Source organism: Aptenodytes patagonicus, chromosome 14 (genome assembly GCF_965638725.1).
Source record: "Aptenodytes patagonicus chromosome 14, bAptPat1.pri.cur, whole genome shotgun sequence".
NCBI classification, from domain to species: domain Eukaryota; kingdom Metazoa; phylum Chordata; class Aves; order Sphenisciformes; family Spheniscidae; genus Aptenodytes; species Aptenodytes patagonicus.
The window spans coordinates 2,592,785-2,611,232 of record NC_134962.1 but is presented as its reverse complement, the minus strand read 5'-3'; the positions used below and the strand labels follow the sequence as shown (position 1 = coordinate 2,611,232).

Below are 18,448 nucleotides of genomic sequence, written 5' to 3'. Positions count from 1 at the left end.
GCATCTATACGGTACGTTATAGCGGTACCCGGATACGGAGGAGCTGTATTGCGGTGTGGGTTGTACTCACACCTTGCTGCAGGCTTTCTCCTCTAAAATAAAGTCTTCCCCCCCCAGATTGATACAGCCAGCCCAGAATCCCTTCAAATCCGTATTTATTTATCTGTTCATTGATGATACTCCGATTTTAAAGGGCCCCCCCCCGGGTAACGCCGAACCCCGGGGAGGAGCGCGGCCGCCCCGCCGCTGCTCGGCGCTGCGCACGCTCTGCCCGCGCAGGCCCCGCCCCTCGCGGGGAAAGGGGCGTGCCCGGCCGCGCCCCCATCCCGATTGGCGGCGCGCCCCGCGGGGGCGTGGCCCGAGGGGATATAAGGGCGGGGCGGGGGGCGGAGCCGGCAGCGCCGCGGCTCAGGCCGTGCGGTGCGGAGCGGACGCTGCGTTCCCCGGGCGGCGCCGCCGCCGCCGAGCGGCCCCCGCGGCCCTAGTGCCCGCCCGCCGGATCCCCCCCCCGCCGCCGCCGCCCAGCCCAGGTGCGCTGCGACCGGGAGTGCAGCCCCCGAGGGGGCGAAACGGGGTGGCCCGTAGCGATTTGGGGCGGGGGGGGGGGGTTTGCTTTGGAAAGGGTCAACTGCAAGGCTGCAACGGGTCTGTTTGGGGCGAAACTTACGGGAGACGGCTCCGTGCTCAAGTTTCTCCGCTAAGGATTACTGTATTAACGGGGACGCGAGTGCGTGGAGGACATTTTGTAGCAGGACGCCCAACAAGTGGGTGCATCATTAGACCAGGGAAAGCCTCATCGAGAGCTGGGGAGGACCTGGACGCCCTGGGGGTGGTGGGGGTTCCCGGGGCGCTGGGTGCCTCCCCTGCGCCTGGCTCCCAGCCCAGGTCGGTGCATTTGCGGTTCCTCCGGATGGCGGGGGGGGGCTCGGTGTCCTCCTGCAGGCCCGAGGGACTGTGGCTTCTGCTTGGCAGTTGGCACCTTTGGCTGTCTGAGCCTTTTCGGAGCTTGCTTGAACAAGAAGGGATCGGACCGTGGGGCGTGGGAAGAGTCAGCATCTTAGCAGGGAGGTGGTCTGCACCAGGAGGAGAAAAAGACTTCTCCAAATACTTCTCCAGCTCAGAACTGGGCATGTTGTGGACCAGGGAGAGCAATTTTCTTGCCCGTGCTGGAAGCGGACGTTGCAGGAGGGGGGATGTGTTGTGCATGACGGTGCAGGGCAGGCAGGTTTGCCCCCGGCTCGGCTCGGGGGTGGCGGGGGCGCTGCTGGGGACAGGCTGGGGCTGGAACCCTTTGCACGAAAACCCTCGGTATGTGCCCCGAGCAAAACACTCCTTTGCTACTTATGCAATCTCTGCCTGAGATTTCGTAACTCCCAACTGTTGATACAGTGTGGGGAACTGGATTTCTGCAAGGAAGCAAAACATTCGCTTGGGGTTTGGGGAAGGTGCTGTGCAGACTTGCCAGGCCTGTGCTCTGTGCAAACAGTGGTTTTCGAGGGAATTTTTGGCTTTGCACGTAGCTCTTGGCCAGAGCTCTACAGCTGTGGATTTAAACCGTGTGTAGCACTACGAGCACTAGCCTGTGTACCCAGTGCAGTGCCACTGTGAAGGTATGCATGTCAAATCTCTTGAGAAATCACACTGGTACCATTTAAACTCTTGCAGCTTTCTCGTGTGTGGGCGCAGGTCAGGCCCTGGGCGGGTGGGGGCTGCGGGGGCCGTGCTGCGGCCCCTCTGCAGTGACGGCTGCCCCTTTGCTCGCAGGTTTTAGGTCTGCACAAGAACCAAGATCAAGAACCATGGCATCCATCCCATCGAGCGGCTCGCTCATGGCGACGCACAACTACTACAGAAGTAAGGGCGCACGCTCGGGGCCGGGGTGGGCTCGGGGCTGTGGGTGAGCGGGCAGGGTGCTCTGCCAGGCTTGGGGGGATGTGGCTCCAGCAGAGATGAAGTTGAGCTCAGGTGTGTGCTTTCAGCTGAAGCCCCACGAGAGCTGGCAGGCTCCTTGCTGAGAAAGGGGGGCCGCCAGCAGCCGTCCCTCCTGCTGCTCGGACCCTCCTTTGGGCCACCGCAGCCCCTGCCCAGTTGTACCAGCTGGAGATGGGTCTTGCAATCTCCTTCACTTGTTATTAAGGTTGTAGGTGAGGGGAAGTGACGGCTTCAAACGCGTCTTGCACTGTTGCTGTGGAAATGAGCTGCAAAACCAGTCTGGGCAATGGCAACTACTGGTACATCTCCAGGGGAGAGACTTTCTGGTTTAATGGATTGCCTAAACCAGAGGGAATTAAAGTATTCCCCAGGCTTGTAGCAGTTGGACTAAAACTGCATGGATTATATGCAGGAATCTGCATCTTCTTGGCCTCAAGTCATCTGCAAAGGTCTCCCAAGTGTTGCATACGGATGCAAAGCCATTAAATAATGTCCTTGGGGTTGCAACTGTTTTCCTACAGAGGTGTTCAGGTGCTTTTCTGCTACCTGCTCTTGGCCAGCTTGTAATCTCGCCAGTATTTCCTTCCTAGTGGTTTTTATTGACTTGGTACTAAAGCTGGGCAAGTACCGGAGCGAGATAGTGATGAGACTGAGCCGTGTCACCCCAGGGACGGCCACATCAAGGCTGTGCTCTGCTTTTCACGGCACAACTGGGGGTCAGTGGTTGCTCTGATGGCCGTGATTTCTCCACAGGGCGCCTGAGCTCCACATCCAGCAACAGCTCCTGCGGCAGCTCGGAGTACTCTGGGGAGGTCATCCCCCACCCCCCGGGTAAGTGCCACCCGTCCCGGCTTGGGGCTGCGGGGGGACTCTGCTCCTGGCCCCTCCACTGCAAATCTTCCTGGAGGTGGCCCATCTCCTGTGGGATGAGACTGGGGTGGTAGCGGGGCTGCCTGGGTTGTACTGACCTGGACTTTCCCTGGCACGCACTGTCCCCCAGGTCTGCCCAAGTCTGACCCCGGCCACTGGTGGGCCAGCTTCTTCTTTGGGAAGACGACTCACCCAGCCATGACAACCGTGTCAGAGTCCCCAGAGAGGTGAGTGCTTTCCTTGGACAAGATGATGCGGGGGAGTGTCAATGCAGCACCCAGGGCAGTGGGGGACATCCCTGCTGCGTCCCCCGAGGTGCATCCTGACCCAGTGGGTGATGTCTTCGTGCCCAGGGCACCAGCTCCTTTGCTGCAGAAATAAATGCAGAGCAACAACAAAACGCCTTGGTGTCGGCCTGACCCTTTCTCTGCTCTGTCTTGCAGCTTGGGAGCGCTGCGGGTGACGACAGGACCGATGGCATGTGGCTTGGTGCCAGCCCCAGGAGTGGGACGGAGGCGCCACGCCAGCGAGCCCAGCTCCGGGCCCTTGGCATGAGCGGGTCGGTGGCAGCTCCCCACGCTGGCGGGCACAGCCCCTTCCCCCCCGTAGAGTAGGCAGGCTGCTCCAAGGCAAAGGTGCTGCTTTGTAATAAAAAAGTGCAGCAACCCCCCGACGATTCCCACACCAGCCTTTTTACTCTTAATGCAACTACGCCCTTTCCGCGCAGACTCGGTAACGTGTTTTATTTACCTTGTACTTGTACAATGGCAACTAATAAAGTCGAGCAGCCTTTTAAAACCCTGCGGGTTGTTCTTCATCCAGGGTGGGAGGGCAGAGCGGTGCTGCGGATGTTGGTGAGGCCAGAGCGGGACACGGTGCAGCGTCCAACCGCAGCACTTCCAGCAGGGTCCGGTAATGCGGGATGGCACCGTCGTGCCCGTGACTCACCGGTACGTGTGTGTTTTGCATGTGAGCAAGATCAGGCTCGGATGCAGCGATGCTGCAAATGCCTCCCCCACCCTTTCTTCCTTACTTGGCTGCACAGCCTGTCCCTGCTGGCACTGAACTCGCTCTGCTCCCTGAGCACGTTGCTGCCCTGCCCTACTCCGGTGCCTCGTGGGGTAGGAGCGAGTGACTGTGCCTGGGCCTGAGCCAGGTCTGCTAAGGGCTGGGGGAAGGATTTGGGTGCAGAGTGAGCCCTCCGTACCTAGGGGAGAGAGAAGGCTTGCTCAGGGCTTGCATTTCGTGGGTCTGATATCAAGGCTGGAGCTTGTGGTGCGGATGGCAGCTCAGGGGGTGCACCGGGCTGGGCAGCCCTGGAGCCCAGCTGGCCCATGTGCTGTACTGCCCTCAGTGGTGTTTTGGCTGATTTTTGCCTTGAATTAGTCAGCTTGGCTGTTTGGCCCATCTGTGATCAGCAGTGCTGCTCGATAAAGCACTGAGAAAACAAGAGCCTGCAGATGCCTGCATACAAGGGGGGCAAGGTTCCTGTTCCTGCTCAAGGCAAACAAAACCCTGGCAGGGGTGAATTTAAAGATGCCAAATCTTCCTGCTCTGGTCTGCTTTCAGCCCCAGCATGAGATACAGGACAGTCCCTGCGTGCACCAGGTGCTGCAGCCCTGATGGCAGCCGGGGGCTGCGGGACCCCTGAGTGGTGACTTTGTACTGCTGGCATCCTGCGCAGGCAGGGGCGAAGGGCAAAGCTGTGTGCAGGCAGCTGCCCGCTGCCTGGCCGGGGGGGGAGGTGGCTGCTCTGCTTTTTGTCCGTGCTGCAGAGGCATCCGGGGTCACATCCAGCTTTGCTCCTTGTTTCTGGTAGGGAAAAATGTTGTGTAAGTTTTGCCCTGAGCTCTGCGTCTCCAGGCAGCAGTCCTTGTCCTCAGGATGGAGGGTCTGTGTCCCCCCTGTCCTTAGGAGGGGCCGAGGCAGCACTGGGACCTCTGCTCCCCCTGTGTAAGCGTGTGCATCCAAAGGGAATGGCTGCGGGGGGTTCCCCAGGGCCAGCAGCCTTGGGCGCACGGTTTGGACCCCCGAGGCTGCCAGCACCCTGCGGGTGACCTCCACGTCCATGGCAGCACGTCATCACCCCACGACTGATCTGATGTGACTTCCAGTCACACAGCAAACTGCTGGTGCTGAGCACTGCTGGGGGGGCTGCACCTGCATGCGTGTTGCTGTGTGTCCCAGGAGGCACATGGCAGCCTTTAAACTTCACAAAACACAGAAAAATCAAGAAAAAAAAAAAAAAATCTTTTCTGAGTAAGACAAGGCGAGGCGTGCTGTCTGGCTGGTGAGCTGGGAAGGGTGGCTGCGGCACTGGCTCGTATCAGCAAGCACTGCTCTGGGGTCTTCCCATGTCCCAGCAAACTCCTTGGGCTGCTGCTCGCCCCTGGGATGCCTCAGGGGAGCAGCGGGGTCTCATCTGCTGCTGGTTCCCAGCAGAAGGTCCAGATTTTGGAGAGACAAGTATTTTGTCCAAGCCTGCAGCCTCAGGGGCTGCAGATTAAAGTGTGGACACACAAGGGTAAAGTCAATATTGCTGTATTTGCTTGTTGGTCTCGTGATCACGGAGGGTCAAACCCAGCAACTGTCCCCAGGCACCTGGAGGAGGCTGTGGCGGAGCAAAGGCACAAATCCTGGCGTCCCTGGTTTTCAGCTGGGCACTTTCCCTGGCCTGACCCAGCTCTGGGTGAGCTGCTCCGTCCGCCTGCTGCGATGCCACCAGCACATCGATGCTCCTCCATCCCGTTTTTGGACGCTGCATGGAGGTTAAGCTCGTTCCCACATTGCTGCAAGGCAGGTCGGATTTACAGCAGGGACTGCAGCATCAGTGAGCGGCTGCCCTGATGCCAGCGGCTCCCTGTACAGTGGAGCAAAACTGCCTGAAAAAAACCTGATGAATTAAAGGGGATTTTTCTGAATGTTTGTAAAGTCTTACAGACTCAGGCTGCTGCTCTGCTGTGGGCCAAAAAAAGGGAAAAAAACAGGGAGAGCCTGGCCCCCCCAGACTGTGCTCCCAGGCAGCTTCATGCCATGGCCAGGAGCAAAGACCTCGGCAGCACCTCAGTCGCTTTGGGTGCCTGCTGCTTGTGGGACCTCTCTTGCCCCGTTGTGGCACGCAGCTGTGTTTCAGAAAAGCATCTGACAGCCAAGCACATTTATTTTTGTGCTTTTTCCATCCCTGCTGCTGTTGCCAGCTGATTTCCCGTGTCTTGAGTCATTGGGCTGCCCGCTGCCATGGGGCAGCAAGGGATTCATTGGGCAAGAGACGTGAGACAAGCAAAGGGGCTCTTTATATTCCATACCCCTCCCTAAGCATCCCCCCCTTCCCACTGGGCTTGCTATTGGAGGGGCAAGCACCCACCTCCCGTGGCACCAACCCGCATGGGGGATGGACGTCCCCTCCTCTGCTCCCCCACCGCTGCCTGGTGCTGCTGGATGAGGTGCCAGGTTTTGACTGTTGATTAACTCACATATTTGGACAAAAAAAATAGTGTTTTCCGCTCGCTCTCGGCCCTTGCAGCGGCCCTCGTGCCACCCCATCACCCTTGGAGGAGCTCTCGAAGCAGCCCCGGTGTGAGAAATACTTCCTTTCATTGCCTGGCTCTTGCTGCTTGAGGAATTTGGGTTGTTTTTTTTTTTTTCCCTCCAGTAGCTTTGCTTCCCCCTCACCCTTTAAAGGCCAATGTGGGACCTTAAAAATAGAAACAAACTGTGCAGCTCAAATACATCGCATTAGCCTGATGCTGTTTTCAAATGCCACTCGGTCAAGTTGAATCTGCAAATGGGGCACGTGCCAGGCTGAAACCAGAGCAGGCGAATGCCTTTAACAACAGTATTTGCAATGCCCACCCCGGAGGGGTTCGGAAAGGACTGGGGCCCCCAGCAGCTCTGCCTCTGTGAGGTGGATTTCAGGAAGACCCCAGTCCCCATAGCGGCCCCGATTTTGAGGGAGGAGCTGCAGTGCGCAGCCCAGGCTGAGATCCTGGGAGACGGTGAGAAAATCTGGGGTGTCCCCCCCCCCCCCATCTACTTTTCAAAAGCGAGTAACGACTCAGAGAAATGCCAAAACCCAGCAGACTGTGCTGGAGGGCAAACCCAAGCAGCAGCTCGACTTTTAATGCAGCTGCGGAGGAGGAAGGAAAAGCTGCTGTGGGCAGTGCTGGCTTGGCCAGTGTCCCAGTGTGTTGTCCCCCCCCCCCCCCCCCCCCCCCACACACACACCACCCGTCATGGCATTGCTGCATCCGAGCGAGCTGCTTTGGGGCCACGTGTGTGATGGGGCTGGCGCAGGCAGGAGGGCTGCCTGCAGCCCTGCCAGCCCCGCTGGTTTCTCGAGGGACCCCAGCCCTGCACCGCTGCTCCCCATGCCAGCCCCACCGCCCAGTCACCCCACGCACACCCTTCTCCTCCTACTTAATTTTTAGCTCCATCTGGTGGCAGCCAGACCTGCAAAATTTAATATCTTTATTGCTACAACAGCCCTGCCGTGCCCGCATCACATGTGTCCCAGCCTTTTCTTGGCGTGCAATAAATCCATCACCCGCCGGACACGGCTTCAGTCTTTAGTTTCTCATAGGAGGGGACCTGGGCTGCGCATACGTGTGCTCTCTGCTTGGGTGTTTGATCAGGCTGCAGAACGCTTTGCAAGATGAGGGTTTCCTCTTGCAACCGTGTCCAAACCAAACCTGTTGCTTTTTTGCAGCTGTGGACACTCTAACCTGGAGCTGCCACCTTCCCGGGGCACGGCCGCAGCTCCCGAGGGCTCAGCAAGCGCCTCGCCCTTCCTCGAGCTTCAGAGGAAGCGTGGCCGGATCAGAATTTATCACACACCTAAACCACATTCCCACCTCCCCTTTCCAGGCCCCTCGTGCCTGGAGACTTGCTCAATTAACAGCCAGACTCGTTTCTGCTATGTTGCACAGCACAGACGCTGCTCAGACGGGGAGAGCATTGCATAAACTTTATTAACTTTATATATTCCAACCCTGCTGTTGTTTCAGTCGTACCGGTCACCCCTTCTCCTGCAAACAGGCAAAACGGGCTTGTCAGGAGGAAACCTAAACGCAGGCAGCCCCAGCTGCTTTTCACCCATGGCACGTGCTCCCTGCCACCAGTGTCCCGAGCGTGTCAGTGCTCGAGCAGCCCCGCTCGGGCCGCTCCCGGGGAGGCTGCCTGCACCAGCCCGGGGCCTTGGCACTGCTCCTGGTGCTGCTTTTCAGTGAGTCCTTCCACCGCTGCCAAGGACAGCCCGGCCTCCGAGAGCGTGCATGGGGAGGGGCAAAAGGTGCTCAGCCAGAGCAAACGCTCTCCCCAGCTTGGGGGGGGACAAGAGGCTCAAGGTCCTCCTGTATTGCTGTACCCCGGGACCGGCGAGAGGGGCTCAGCGAGGAGCTGGGGGGTGGTGGGAGCATCTCTTGGCTTTGCACCATGGCTGTGATGAAGAGCAAAACAGGGTGAAGCAGTGTTCTACCAAGTGCTGCTTGCACCTGGGCTAAGCAGGTGTTAAATATTTGAACCCAGGCATACATTTTTCTTGGAATAAGCACACGATGGTGAGCAAGACAAGGAGCCAGAGCGGAGCAGCCCAGGCAGGAGCTGCCCGTGCAGGGTCCTCGGGGCAAGCAGGGCTGCTGCCTGGGAAAGGGGTGGCAGAGGCACACGGTTTAATGGACACCTGGATGAACAGAGACCAAAGAGACACGAAGATGGTTATATCTGCAGTTGCGAGAGTGGGACTGATTGCAAACCATTGCTTCCTGGGCAGGAGAGGAGCAGCGTGGTGAGGGAAGAGCATCCAGCGATGCCCTGCAAGGGACTCGTGTGGATGGATGCACACACATTTATTGATAAATACACCGGACACACACTACAAGAAAAATCAAGCGGAGCCACAACTGAACACAAACTGCAAACCTTCACGTTGGCGTGGGGAGCGGCAGGGACCTCCCACCCTACTGGCTGAATGAAGATGTAAACTCTGGGTGATGCCTTCACTACCACGGGGCCTTTCCAGACTGCTACACAGCCAAACGCCAGCAATGGGTTCTCCACAACTCGTTGCCTTTTCCCTTGGCCACCTCCCTGCATCCTGACCGAGAGGGACCATGGGCTGTTTTGGGGGGGGGATGTGCTTTCCTTGGAGCCCCGTCAGAGGGCAAACCAGAAGGAAGGAGCTGCTTGGCAAGAGCTGGCCTGGAGGGGCCTGTGCAGGAAGGATGGTGGGAAGGGGTCCCTCAGGAGGGGGAGCTGAGCAGCCGTCTGTAGATGAAGCCCAGCTTCTCCCGCAGGGCCAGGAAGGTAGGACGCTCCTCCGTGTTGCCGCTCCAGCACTCCAGCATGATGCTGTAGATCTCGGGAGGGCAGGAGCTGGGCCGGGGAAGGCGGTAGCCCCTGGTGATTTGCCGTACGGTTTCTTGGTTTGTCATTCCTGCAAGGAGAAGATGCCCCTGAATCTAATGTCCCCAAAGGATGCCCTGAAGGTACACCTGCAGTGGGCCAAGATGTCAACTGGTGCTGCTGTGAAATGGCGTCTCTCTGCCACGAGGCTGGTAGAGGAGAGGCTGTGGGAGATCATCCAGCCCGTGCTACCTTCCTGCCCCCAGCTCCTGCACCCACTCTGCAAGCACTGAAAATCCCTCTAAGCAATCCCCAAAGTGGACAATAACTTGCTCATGCTCTAGGAGCTGCTTCCACATCCCTTGTGGAAGGGACAATATAACAATACATGACATGTTGGCTTTTGGGGACCATGGGCAAGCTGCCCAGCGTGTGGACGGAGCGGCGCTGGAGGGGCCTGGCAGCCCTACCTTCATATGGGATCTGTCCATATGTGAAGACTTCGTAGAGCAGAATCCCATAGGACCAGACATCGGACTTGAGGGAGTAGGTGCGGTAGTTGGCTGCCTCCGGGGCTGTCCACTTCACCGGGATTTTGGTGCTGCTGCTGGTAGAATAAATGTCATCCTGAAAAGCAATGGGAGATGGGTCATGAGGGATGGTTTGATGAACACAGCCGCTGCTTTTGGGGGTTTGCTGGAGCTGCGGGCTGGGAAAGGGGATGGCAGGGGAACGGCTGCAGCATGGGGCAGCTTGGCGGCCTGGGGTGATGGGAGGGACCACAGCATCCCACTGACCAACCTTGAGGAGCCGGGCCAGTCCAAAATCAGCGATTTTGCAGGTGAGTTCCTCTCCCACCAGGATGTTTCTGGCCGCCAGGTCCCGGTGGACAATGTGCTTCTCCTCCAGGTACCTCATCCCATCCGCCACTTGGCAGGCAATGTTGAGCAGGTGGGAGGTGCCCAGGGACTTCCCTTCAGGACCTGTTAACCCAGACAATCCAAGCGTTGGGCACAATCTAGCAACATCTATTTTGGTGAAGGAGACCCTATGCCAGCAACATGGGACCAGGGCAACGTGTAAAACCTCGAACTGGAAGTCCTGCTTAACCATCCTGGTTGTGCTGCGTGGGAAGTTCAGCATAGCCGTGTGCTCCTCAGGAATGGGATTGGGGTGAGCTCTGAAGAGCGCCCTGCACTGCAATGAGGATGCAGATGTCTGTGGCTCGTTCAAAGCTAAAGGTGACCTTCTAACATGCAAATCTCCAGCCGAGCCTTTCAACCTGTCCTACCTGAAAGCTCCAGCTCCTGCGGCACCAAATGCTGCTGGAGCCCCAACCAAAAACGAGGTCAGTGCGGGGGAGGAGGGGGGTGTACCTAGTAGAAGAACAGGTCTTTGTGGGAGCTGTTTGTCTTGTTTCCCTTCAAGACTGATTACTGGGTCAGGAAAAGAAAGGCCAAGAAAAATAAACTGATGGCCAGGTGATGAGTGGACCATGGCCTGTTACCAGCTCTGCAGGTGAACAAAACCATGCCGCCGGGCTCAGGGGGCGGTTTGGCCGTTTCATTCCTAACGAAGGCAGAGTTGCCCAAACACAGCAGAGGGGTTTCTGTCCACTGATGGGAGCTGGAAGCCCATGGGTGGGTGAAGAAGGAGGGATGAAGGTCCCTACCAGCACAGTTGGGCTCCCAGGGACTGATAGGAACCCAACCCACATGGACACCAAAAGGATCATGCCAGACTGTGTCTTTGGGTCTTGGGGTCACCCAAGAGCACCTCCACCAAGCGCCCTTGGATTGTTCTGCATTACCACTGATCTAAGTGGGATGGAAACCAGGCTCACTCTCTCTTAGGGTCCTCACTTGGGTTCGTAGGGCCATTCCAGGGCATGGGAAACACCTGCAGAGCAGCACTGCCCCAGGAGCCCACTCCCCACGGTGCCGGCATGGGTACTCACTGTTGAGGTAGCTGTGGAGGTTGCCTTTCCGCATGAGCTCAGTGATGATGTACACAGGCTCATCCAGCGAGCAGACGGCATGCAGCTGGATCAGCTTCTCATGCCTCAGGCGCTTCAGGTTCTGAATCTCCTTAGTGAAGTCTTCTGCCTTCATGTCGGCTGGGGGAGAAAGCCAACACGGCCATTGTGAGCTACTTTCTTACCTGGACATTGGGAGCTCAGCACCTCCAACTGGGATGCGGACCTTTTTCCTCCTCACAGCCTACCCCTGCTCTCAAAGTTCATGTCTGCACACCCTGTGCCTGAGATCCAAACACCCGAGAGATGTTTTCCACGGGGCTTTGGATCGCATTTTCAGGATCATAGTCCCATTAGGACTTGACTTATCACAAACCCATTGGACTTGACTTGATGTGACTTATCACAAACCCACTGGATGGAGCCGTTTTATAAAGGTGAAGCCCAAGCTTAGGTGGGTACACAGAAGTAGTCCAGTCGCTACTTGCCAGGTCCTACCACAGTTTGCTTGATAAGACAGACACAGTGACCAAGAGGACTAGGAAACAAAAAGGGACGAATCATGTGGCAGTGAACGAGAGACCCAGTAGGCCACCGTTAACATCTGCTCCTCCACCTACCTTTTATGATCTTGATGGCCACCGGCACTGTGTTCCTCCACAGTCCTTCCCACACCTCTCCGAAGTAGCCCTCGCCCAGCTTCCTCCGCAGGGTGAACTCCCAGCGCGGGCGCTCCCAGCTGTCCCTCTCAGGGGGGGTCTGTGAAACGGGCATTGCACACCTGGACCAGCCGGCTGGGCAGGACCTGCTGGTGGAGCCTGCACCAGCTCTTGGTGCCCACCAAGGCCCGGTGGCCACGGAGCAGGACATGGTGCTCCACCACCTGCGTTGCAACTGGTGTTGCAGCCTGTGCATTGCTTTTCCCTCTGCTAAACGTTCACTGGGGGCACAAAGCAGGCGGGGCACCCTCTGCATTACCTCTGCTGGGAGCCAACGTGTGCAAGGGGGGAGATTTTTGGAGACTACATGAAATATCAGGAATTCAAGTCATAATTCACTCCTCATCCGACCTCAAAGGTGGCTTTTCTCCATTTCCACCAATAAATAAAAATGAGTAAATGAATATTATTGCATATTATGGCTGATTTAAATTTCAGCTCATTAATCATTTCTTTTATCTTACACCTTTCAATTTCACTCTCGAATTATTCACGTTTAATTGTTATTTCTAAGTCATCATCGGTGGATGGAATTCTAATCAGGAAATGAATTGGCAATTTGGGATTAATACTCTAATTGGATTTATGAGCACCACACTAATTGGCATGAAAACTATATAAAAGCAATGTGGTCTTATTATACTCTAGGAAAAAAATTGGAAGCGCAGGTATTTCCAGATTCAGTATCAAAGGGATTTGTAACAACGCAGTTTCTAGTCTTCAATGTGGAGAAGACATTTCAGAAAAGCCTGTGCACTTTGGCCGGTCAAAAATACATATAAATGCCATGCCCCGGCCTTAACATGGCTGATAAAAGGTGATGCTGGCAGCTATGCTTATGATGTACTTTAAATTTAGCTTAATAAGGCTCAAATCCCAAATGGATAGACTAATTATTTCTGTTTTTCCCTAATTTCTCTGTCCTTTTTTCCTCCCTGTACATCTCTGGGACCTTGGCTGAGCCGCACCGTTGGCGTACGCACCGCGGGGCTGCAGGGCTGCAGCAAGGGGCTCTGGATGACCTTCCAGTGCTCGGTGTAGAAGGCGAGGAGCTCCTCCATGTTGGGGAAGGGACGCCCCTTCTGGATGTAGAGGCTGCCCCCGGGGCTCTTGCAGATTCGGAAGTGGCTGACCTTCGCGTGGTTGCGCACTGTGGGGAAGTCCCGGGTGGGGGAAAACTCAGCTCGTGCAATCGCCGGCTCCTTCCCACCTCCCCGCTGACTCTCACCCTCTCTCCTTTACAGGCACCTGGTCTATTAATTCACCCTAAAGCAATCCAACTCGCCCCTGGGGTATTACATCCCACTCCCCATCACCCGCTTTGCTCCCACGTCCTGGCTCAGAAGACTCCCGGCCAGGAGGAGGTGAGGTGGGCTCCGCAGGTGAGGAGGCTCATTTGGACTGGAGAGGTGATGCTTTATTAGCAGGATAATCCCCCACGCAAACAAACTGCTCGGAGAGCGGCAGAGTTTGTGGCTGCTCGAGGTGGATAAACCAGCGGCGGCTGGACCTCCTGCAGGCATGCCGCAGCCCGGGGGGCCGACGGGCGGGATGCGGGGTTCGCCGTGAGTTTCTCAAGGTTGTTTTTACGTGGATCGGACCAGATCATAACGGCGCTGCCTGGTCCGAAACTCCCTGAATTCAGATTTCTGTACGTGGGAGCAGCCCAGGCCCCGGCGTATTTTTAGACAACCCTCAGATGACAAAAGCCGCTGGAATGAAATCCTGGGAGTTAGTGCTACAAAACCATCATTAAGCTGCTGTGAATTGCTTATGGCTTTCATACCCTGGACGGGAGCAACGTACTTTCCTTTGCCACAGTAATTCGGCAATCCATACCTGCATCTATTAGCTTTCCCCATTCTTTTAGAAAGCAGTCAATTCACTTTAACAAGATGCTGTAAAGCGCTTTAAACATATTTCCATGTTTTTCACCCCGTGCTGACCAAGCCAGGAGCTGCCCCTAAGGAACAGCCTGGTTGCTTTCCCTGTGCTCATTTTCTCTGCATGATTGCCACAAAATTACCTGAGAGAGAGTACTCGCCCTTGCTGCTCTCGCTGTCCCGGACGAGGAAGGAGCCGTGCTGGTTGGGAGGCGAGAGGAGGAGCTGCTCGGCTTCATTTCGGCTGATCTTGCTGAAGTACCAGCTGGGGGGGGGCAGAGCGGAGGGGTTAGTGCGGTGCAAGGGGATGGCGCACGGACGGGGCCGCATCCGCTGAGCCAGGGTGGGGGAGCAGCTCCCTCCCACCATTTGCTCACCCCTGGCAGCCACCAAGCGAGCGGCACAGAGGCCAGCCCACGGCTCAGAGCCTGTAAACACGGCTGCCACGCGCACCATTGCCAGCCTGCCTTGGGGCTGCTTCATGGGATTGGTTTTGCAGGCACTTGCTGCATTTTATTGCAACTTGCTGACTGCAAACCATTTCCTCCAGCAGTGTCTGGTCACCGCTGTATTGACCTGGCCAGGTCTCAGCTCCGTCCCAAAATCAGGAGGTTTACACCCCTGGCTCAGTGCAGCAGGGAGGTGAGCACCTGGGCTGACAGCCTGCGGTGAATAAAGGACCGACTACCTGGTGCTGCATGGAAGATGCTCTGGTGGGGTTGCACCCACGCGTCCTGCCACGAGAGCAACAGCTACGGGCACAGGATCGCTTTGCACTTCTTGACCTGCAGCTCACGGACACAACCAGCTCTCCGAGCCCATGAGCAAATCACATCAATGAAAACATATCTGGGAATTGCCCTTTGCTGCTCCAGACATGGCAGAGCCGGCTGGGGACCTCAGCAGCACCGAGCCAGGAGGGAGGAACCAGCCAAACCCCTCTTCTGTGCCCGATCAGTGCTGAGATTTATCACCGAATCTCCAGCAAGAAAAGGCAGGTTGGCTGGCTGGGTCCCGACTCAGCAGGACACACGGGAGTGTGGGGAAGAGGCTGCTTCATCCAGCCTAATACAGCCAGGACGTGAGAAGCCGAAGGTTTAATCATTAACTGGGATCACCAGCGTCTGAGAAGCCGTGCAGGAAATTATACACGATGGGGTTACACAGCTGAACAAATTACCACCCAGCTCCGACTTGCGGCTCCGCAGAGTCTGTGTGCTTGCGGCTCGCTCCAGCTGCAAAGCCACGCGTGTTTGCTGCCAACCGCCCTCCCGCACCGCCGCGTCCCCCTCGCCTCCGTCCTCGGGATGAGGCTGGGCATGAGCGGCGCACAGGTCGTGCACGCACGCACACACACACGCACATTCAGCTGTAGCCTGCCCAACTGTTTTGTGCAATGGGACTAAAGCAGCGAGCCGACCCCACAGTCCTCACCGGTGTGGTCCCAGCACGGTCCAAACCAGACGTGCCTTTCTCCAAAGCACATGCAGGGAGGTGAGGGAGGGAGGGTGTCTCCCATCCTGACGGCTGCAATCGCTGTCCCTGCACTTCGGGGCCCCTTCCCAGGCTCCCCCCACTCCTTTCCTTTACCCCCTGCTCCTGGGCAGTGCAGGGCGAATGCCGGGGGAATCTGCAGAGCAATTACACCCATCCCATCCGTGCGCTCCCCGTCACCCAGCGTGACTCAGGGCCTGGCACAGAAGGAGCAGCAGTGTCTCGGGGCGCTTTGCCTGGCATGTTGGGACCAGGCTGCCTTATGCAATGATGAGCCTGGGCATTCCCCAGCTGAGACAGGGCTGAGACATCAACCCGAGTTCCACGTCGCATGGGAGAGGCACAGACAGGGAGGGAGCCCTCGGCCCCAGATGAGCAGGAGCCGGACAGCAGCAGCAGTGGCATGGCTTGGCCCTACAGAGCTTCGGGCTTCCCGGCAGGTCCCAACCCAAACTGCTTCTCCCTGCACTCCCGGGCTCTTTGGAGCTGGCAGAGCTAAGGCAGAAGCTTCCCCAGCTCCCTCCCTCCCTGCTGCCTCCTCTTTAATGTAGGGCAAGAGGGAGAGGACCCAGAACAAGCAGGAGACCATTTATTCAGCACCGTAGCTGCACCCGTGCACATCATGGCACCGCGTCCCAGCCCAGAGCCACCTCACCTTATGTGAGGGTGATGCGCCCGGGAAGGGGGACCAGCATCTCTGCCCCCCAGCGCATCCCCCAGCCAGGATGGGCTGAATACCTCCACCCCACTGCTGTGAGCTGCAGGAGCTTCACGGCGGGGATGCTCAGGGGAAAGAAGGTCCCCTCTCAGTCCCACCACAGCTGGTGGCAAAAGCAGGGGACGAGGAGCTCATGCTCTCCGCAATCACAGAGGGTGAGCGCTGCCTTTGCCTGGGCAGGGACATGCTACCCTGGTCCAGCCTCCATCCCCCTACGGGTCCAGAGCATGGGATACTTACGGCCGGTGAGCAGAGGTGCCCTGGCTGAGGTTGGCCACGTACGCAGCAGGAACGTACCCCATGGCCGGCTCCCCCAGCAGCCGCCGGGCTAAGACATACTCTCCTTCTTCTCTGAGGACACGCAGTTTGTCCCCTGCGCTTATGCTCAGTTCCTCTGCGCTCCGGGCTGTGAAAGCGTATAAAGCGATAAAGAGAGAGGACTTGGGGATGAAGGAAATGGAGTTCGGCTCCGAGTGCAGCGAAACGGAATCGGAACCAAGATACCCCAGCGAGTAGCTCTCCGGCACGGAGCGGGGACGGAGCTTGTTCCAGAAGGATGTCAGGAAGGTCAAACGCTTCCTGACGAACTGCTCCATCCCCAGCGGATGCGGTGGATGCAGTGGTCTATGCCACCGCGCTTCTCGAAGCCAGAGGAAGGGGCGATCCCGGGCTCATGCCACCGGCCAGGCGGCTCATGCCGCCGTCCCGCGTCCCTCGCACGCGTCTGGGCGCTCGCCGGCCCTTCCCGGCGAACTTCCTATTTCTGAAAGTGAAACTGGTTGATCTGGTGGGACGAGTCTGCAGGTGGGATGAGTCTGCAGGCGGGAGTCCCACACTCAGACCCGCGGGCACATGTGGGAGACGGGCACAGCTGGGGCCGGGCTTGCTGCTCTCGAAGAAGGAGAACAGCTTTTTTTTTTTTTTTCTAATTATTATTTTAAAGTGCGCTCTCCTGCTTGTTACCAGAGCACCGGTAAACACAGCTCTCTGTTCTTCAAGCAGCTCTTGTGACAAGTGGCTGACTCCAGTTAATAGTCTTGATCTCACTTGTGTGAGAGGGTATATTTTGTTCCACAGGAAAAAAATTGCGTCCACAAATGTGTGAGAGTTAAAACAGAATGAAGGAAATAACCTTAGAAGAGATCTGAAGTGGTTTGGATATTTGCTGGGTGGATATTGTGGGGTTTATAACACAAGATCCTTTTTCCTTTCGGTCTGCAATGACCTCCCAGAGTTACCCCGCTAAATCATTTGCCGCCTCATATTAATTCCTCATTGCAGAGGATCTCTAGGGAATCCACTTCCCAGATCCACCAGGATCCGGTGCTTGCTCAGCCTCCGGCAGGGATGGGTCCCCTTCAGCATCAGGAGGTCCCTGTCTGGTGCAGGGTCTGGATCAGCCCCAGGCGCCTGCGTGGCATCCAGAGCCGAGCCCTGGCACGCAACCCCCGGCTCCTGCTGCCGTCAGCACACCCACGCTCCTCGCGGTCCCGGTCGCACTCGGATGCAGACACGCTACAACCCCCTTGCCAAACCCCGGCAACCACAGACATCGGCCAAAGGACAGAGATTTCCACCTCCTGTCTTGCACGTGCGCTTTTGAAGATCGCTGCTCCGGTGAGAAATCCGAACTCCAGCCCCCTCCAGCCCCCGCCTGGGTTTTGTCACTTAACTGTTCCATCTAATTAGTGGGAGTTTTGTGCCTGGCAACTCCGCTCGTGGCCTTGAGCCCATTATTTCCATCCTCCTCTGCTTGTAATTGGTCTGGGTAGCTCATTTTGGGTGTGCAGTTGGGTTTTGAAAGAGGCTGCTTAAAAAAACAGGAAAAGGAAACTTTATTGCAGGGGTCTAGGCTGCAGACTGCAACTGAAGGGTGTATGAAGAACAAACTGGACCCATCCCTGGTCAACGGCTCTGGGCGTGCCGTGTCCTGCGTCCTGGGTGTCCCATGACACCCAATCAACCTGCAAAAGCTGGATTTCAATATCTGGGTTTGGGGGTCAGTTCTTTCCCCACCCTCTCCCAGGCAGAGCAGCCCAGGGCAGAGGACAGGAGGACGCAGCGCTCCATGAGCATGCTCTGCGCGTTGCTGCACAGATGAGAACTAGAAAAAAAGGGAGTCTTTAATAAAATATTCTGCTCCCTGCTTACCAAAGCAGCACCTGAATATATGGGTAATTCCCCCAAGATCTTCGCCCACCTGCCCAGCACACAGCCTCGCTCTTGGTGGCATGCAGGGATGTGTAATTTCTCTGTGTACTTTTCCCACTTCAGCATGGGGAGGGGAACAGAGGATGGAGGGCAGAAGGGTTTGCAACACGTCGGGAAGGGACAATCCCTTTGCTGTCCTTCTGCAGCGCTTCTGACAAGTCTGATCCTCACGTCACGCTCCATCAGGAGGAAAATGGGCTGCTTGGTTATGCATTTAGAGATTATCTGATTAGATCGAGCACTGAACGTTTATGCCTTACTGTTTTGAATGGGGACTTGGTAAACTTGCGGTTTGCAGAAGGAGAGT

At 57.0% G+C, this 18,448-nt stretch overlaps 2 protein-coding genes across 3 annotated transcripts; one reads left to right on the top strand and one right to left on the bottom strand.

Moving 5' to 3' along the window:
- The first annotated feature begins 418 nt into the window (after positions 1-418).
- Positions 419-3,600, top strand: PPDPF (pancreatic progenitor cell differentiation and proliferation factor). 2 transcript variants are annotated; one of them, XM_076352021.1, is made up of 5 exons: positions 419-530; positions 1,765-1,854; positions 2,686-2,763; positions 2,933-3,029; positions 3,246-3,600. In XM_076352021.1, exons 2-5 carry the CDS (start codon positions 1,800-1,802, stop codon positions 3,355-3,357), a joined length of 342 nt encoding a protein of 113 aa, XP_076208136.1. In that variant the 5' UTR covers positions 419-530; positions 1,765-1,799; the 3' UTR covers positions 3,358-3,600. The 2 variants fall into 2 exon arrangements, with proteins under 2 accessions (XP_076208136.1, XP_076208137.1); XM_076352022.1 differs by lacking the exon at positions 419-530 and adding an exon at positions 805-885.
- Positions 3,601-8,630: 5,030 nt separating this feature from the next.
- Positions 8,631-16,562, bottom strand: LOC143167029 (tyrosine-protein kinase Srms-like). The gene is made up of 8 exons (XM_076352020.1): positions 16,171-16,562; positions 13,862-13,983; positions 12,819-12,985; positions 11,737-11,875; positions 11,099-11,257; positions 9,943-10,124; positions 9,612-9,768; positions 8,631-9,232 (listed from the first exon to the last, which is right to left on the bottom strand). Exons 1-8 carry the CDS (start codon positions 16,524-16,526, stop codon positions 9,039-9,041), a joined length of 1,476 nt encoding a protein of 491 aa, XP_076208135.1. The 5' UTR covers positions 16,527-16,562; the 3' UTR covers positions 8,631-9,038.
- Between the last annotated feature and the right edge of the window lie 1,886 nt (positions 16,563-18,448).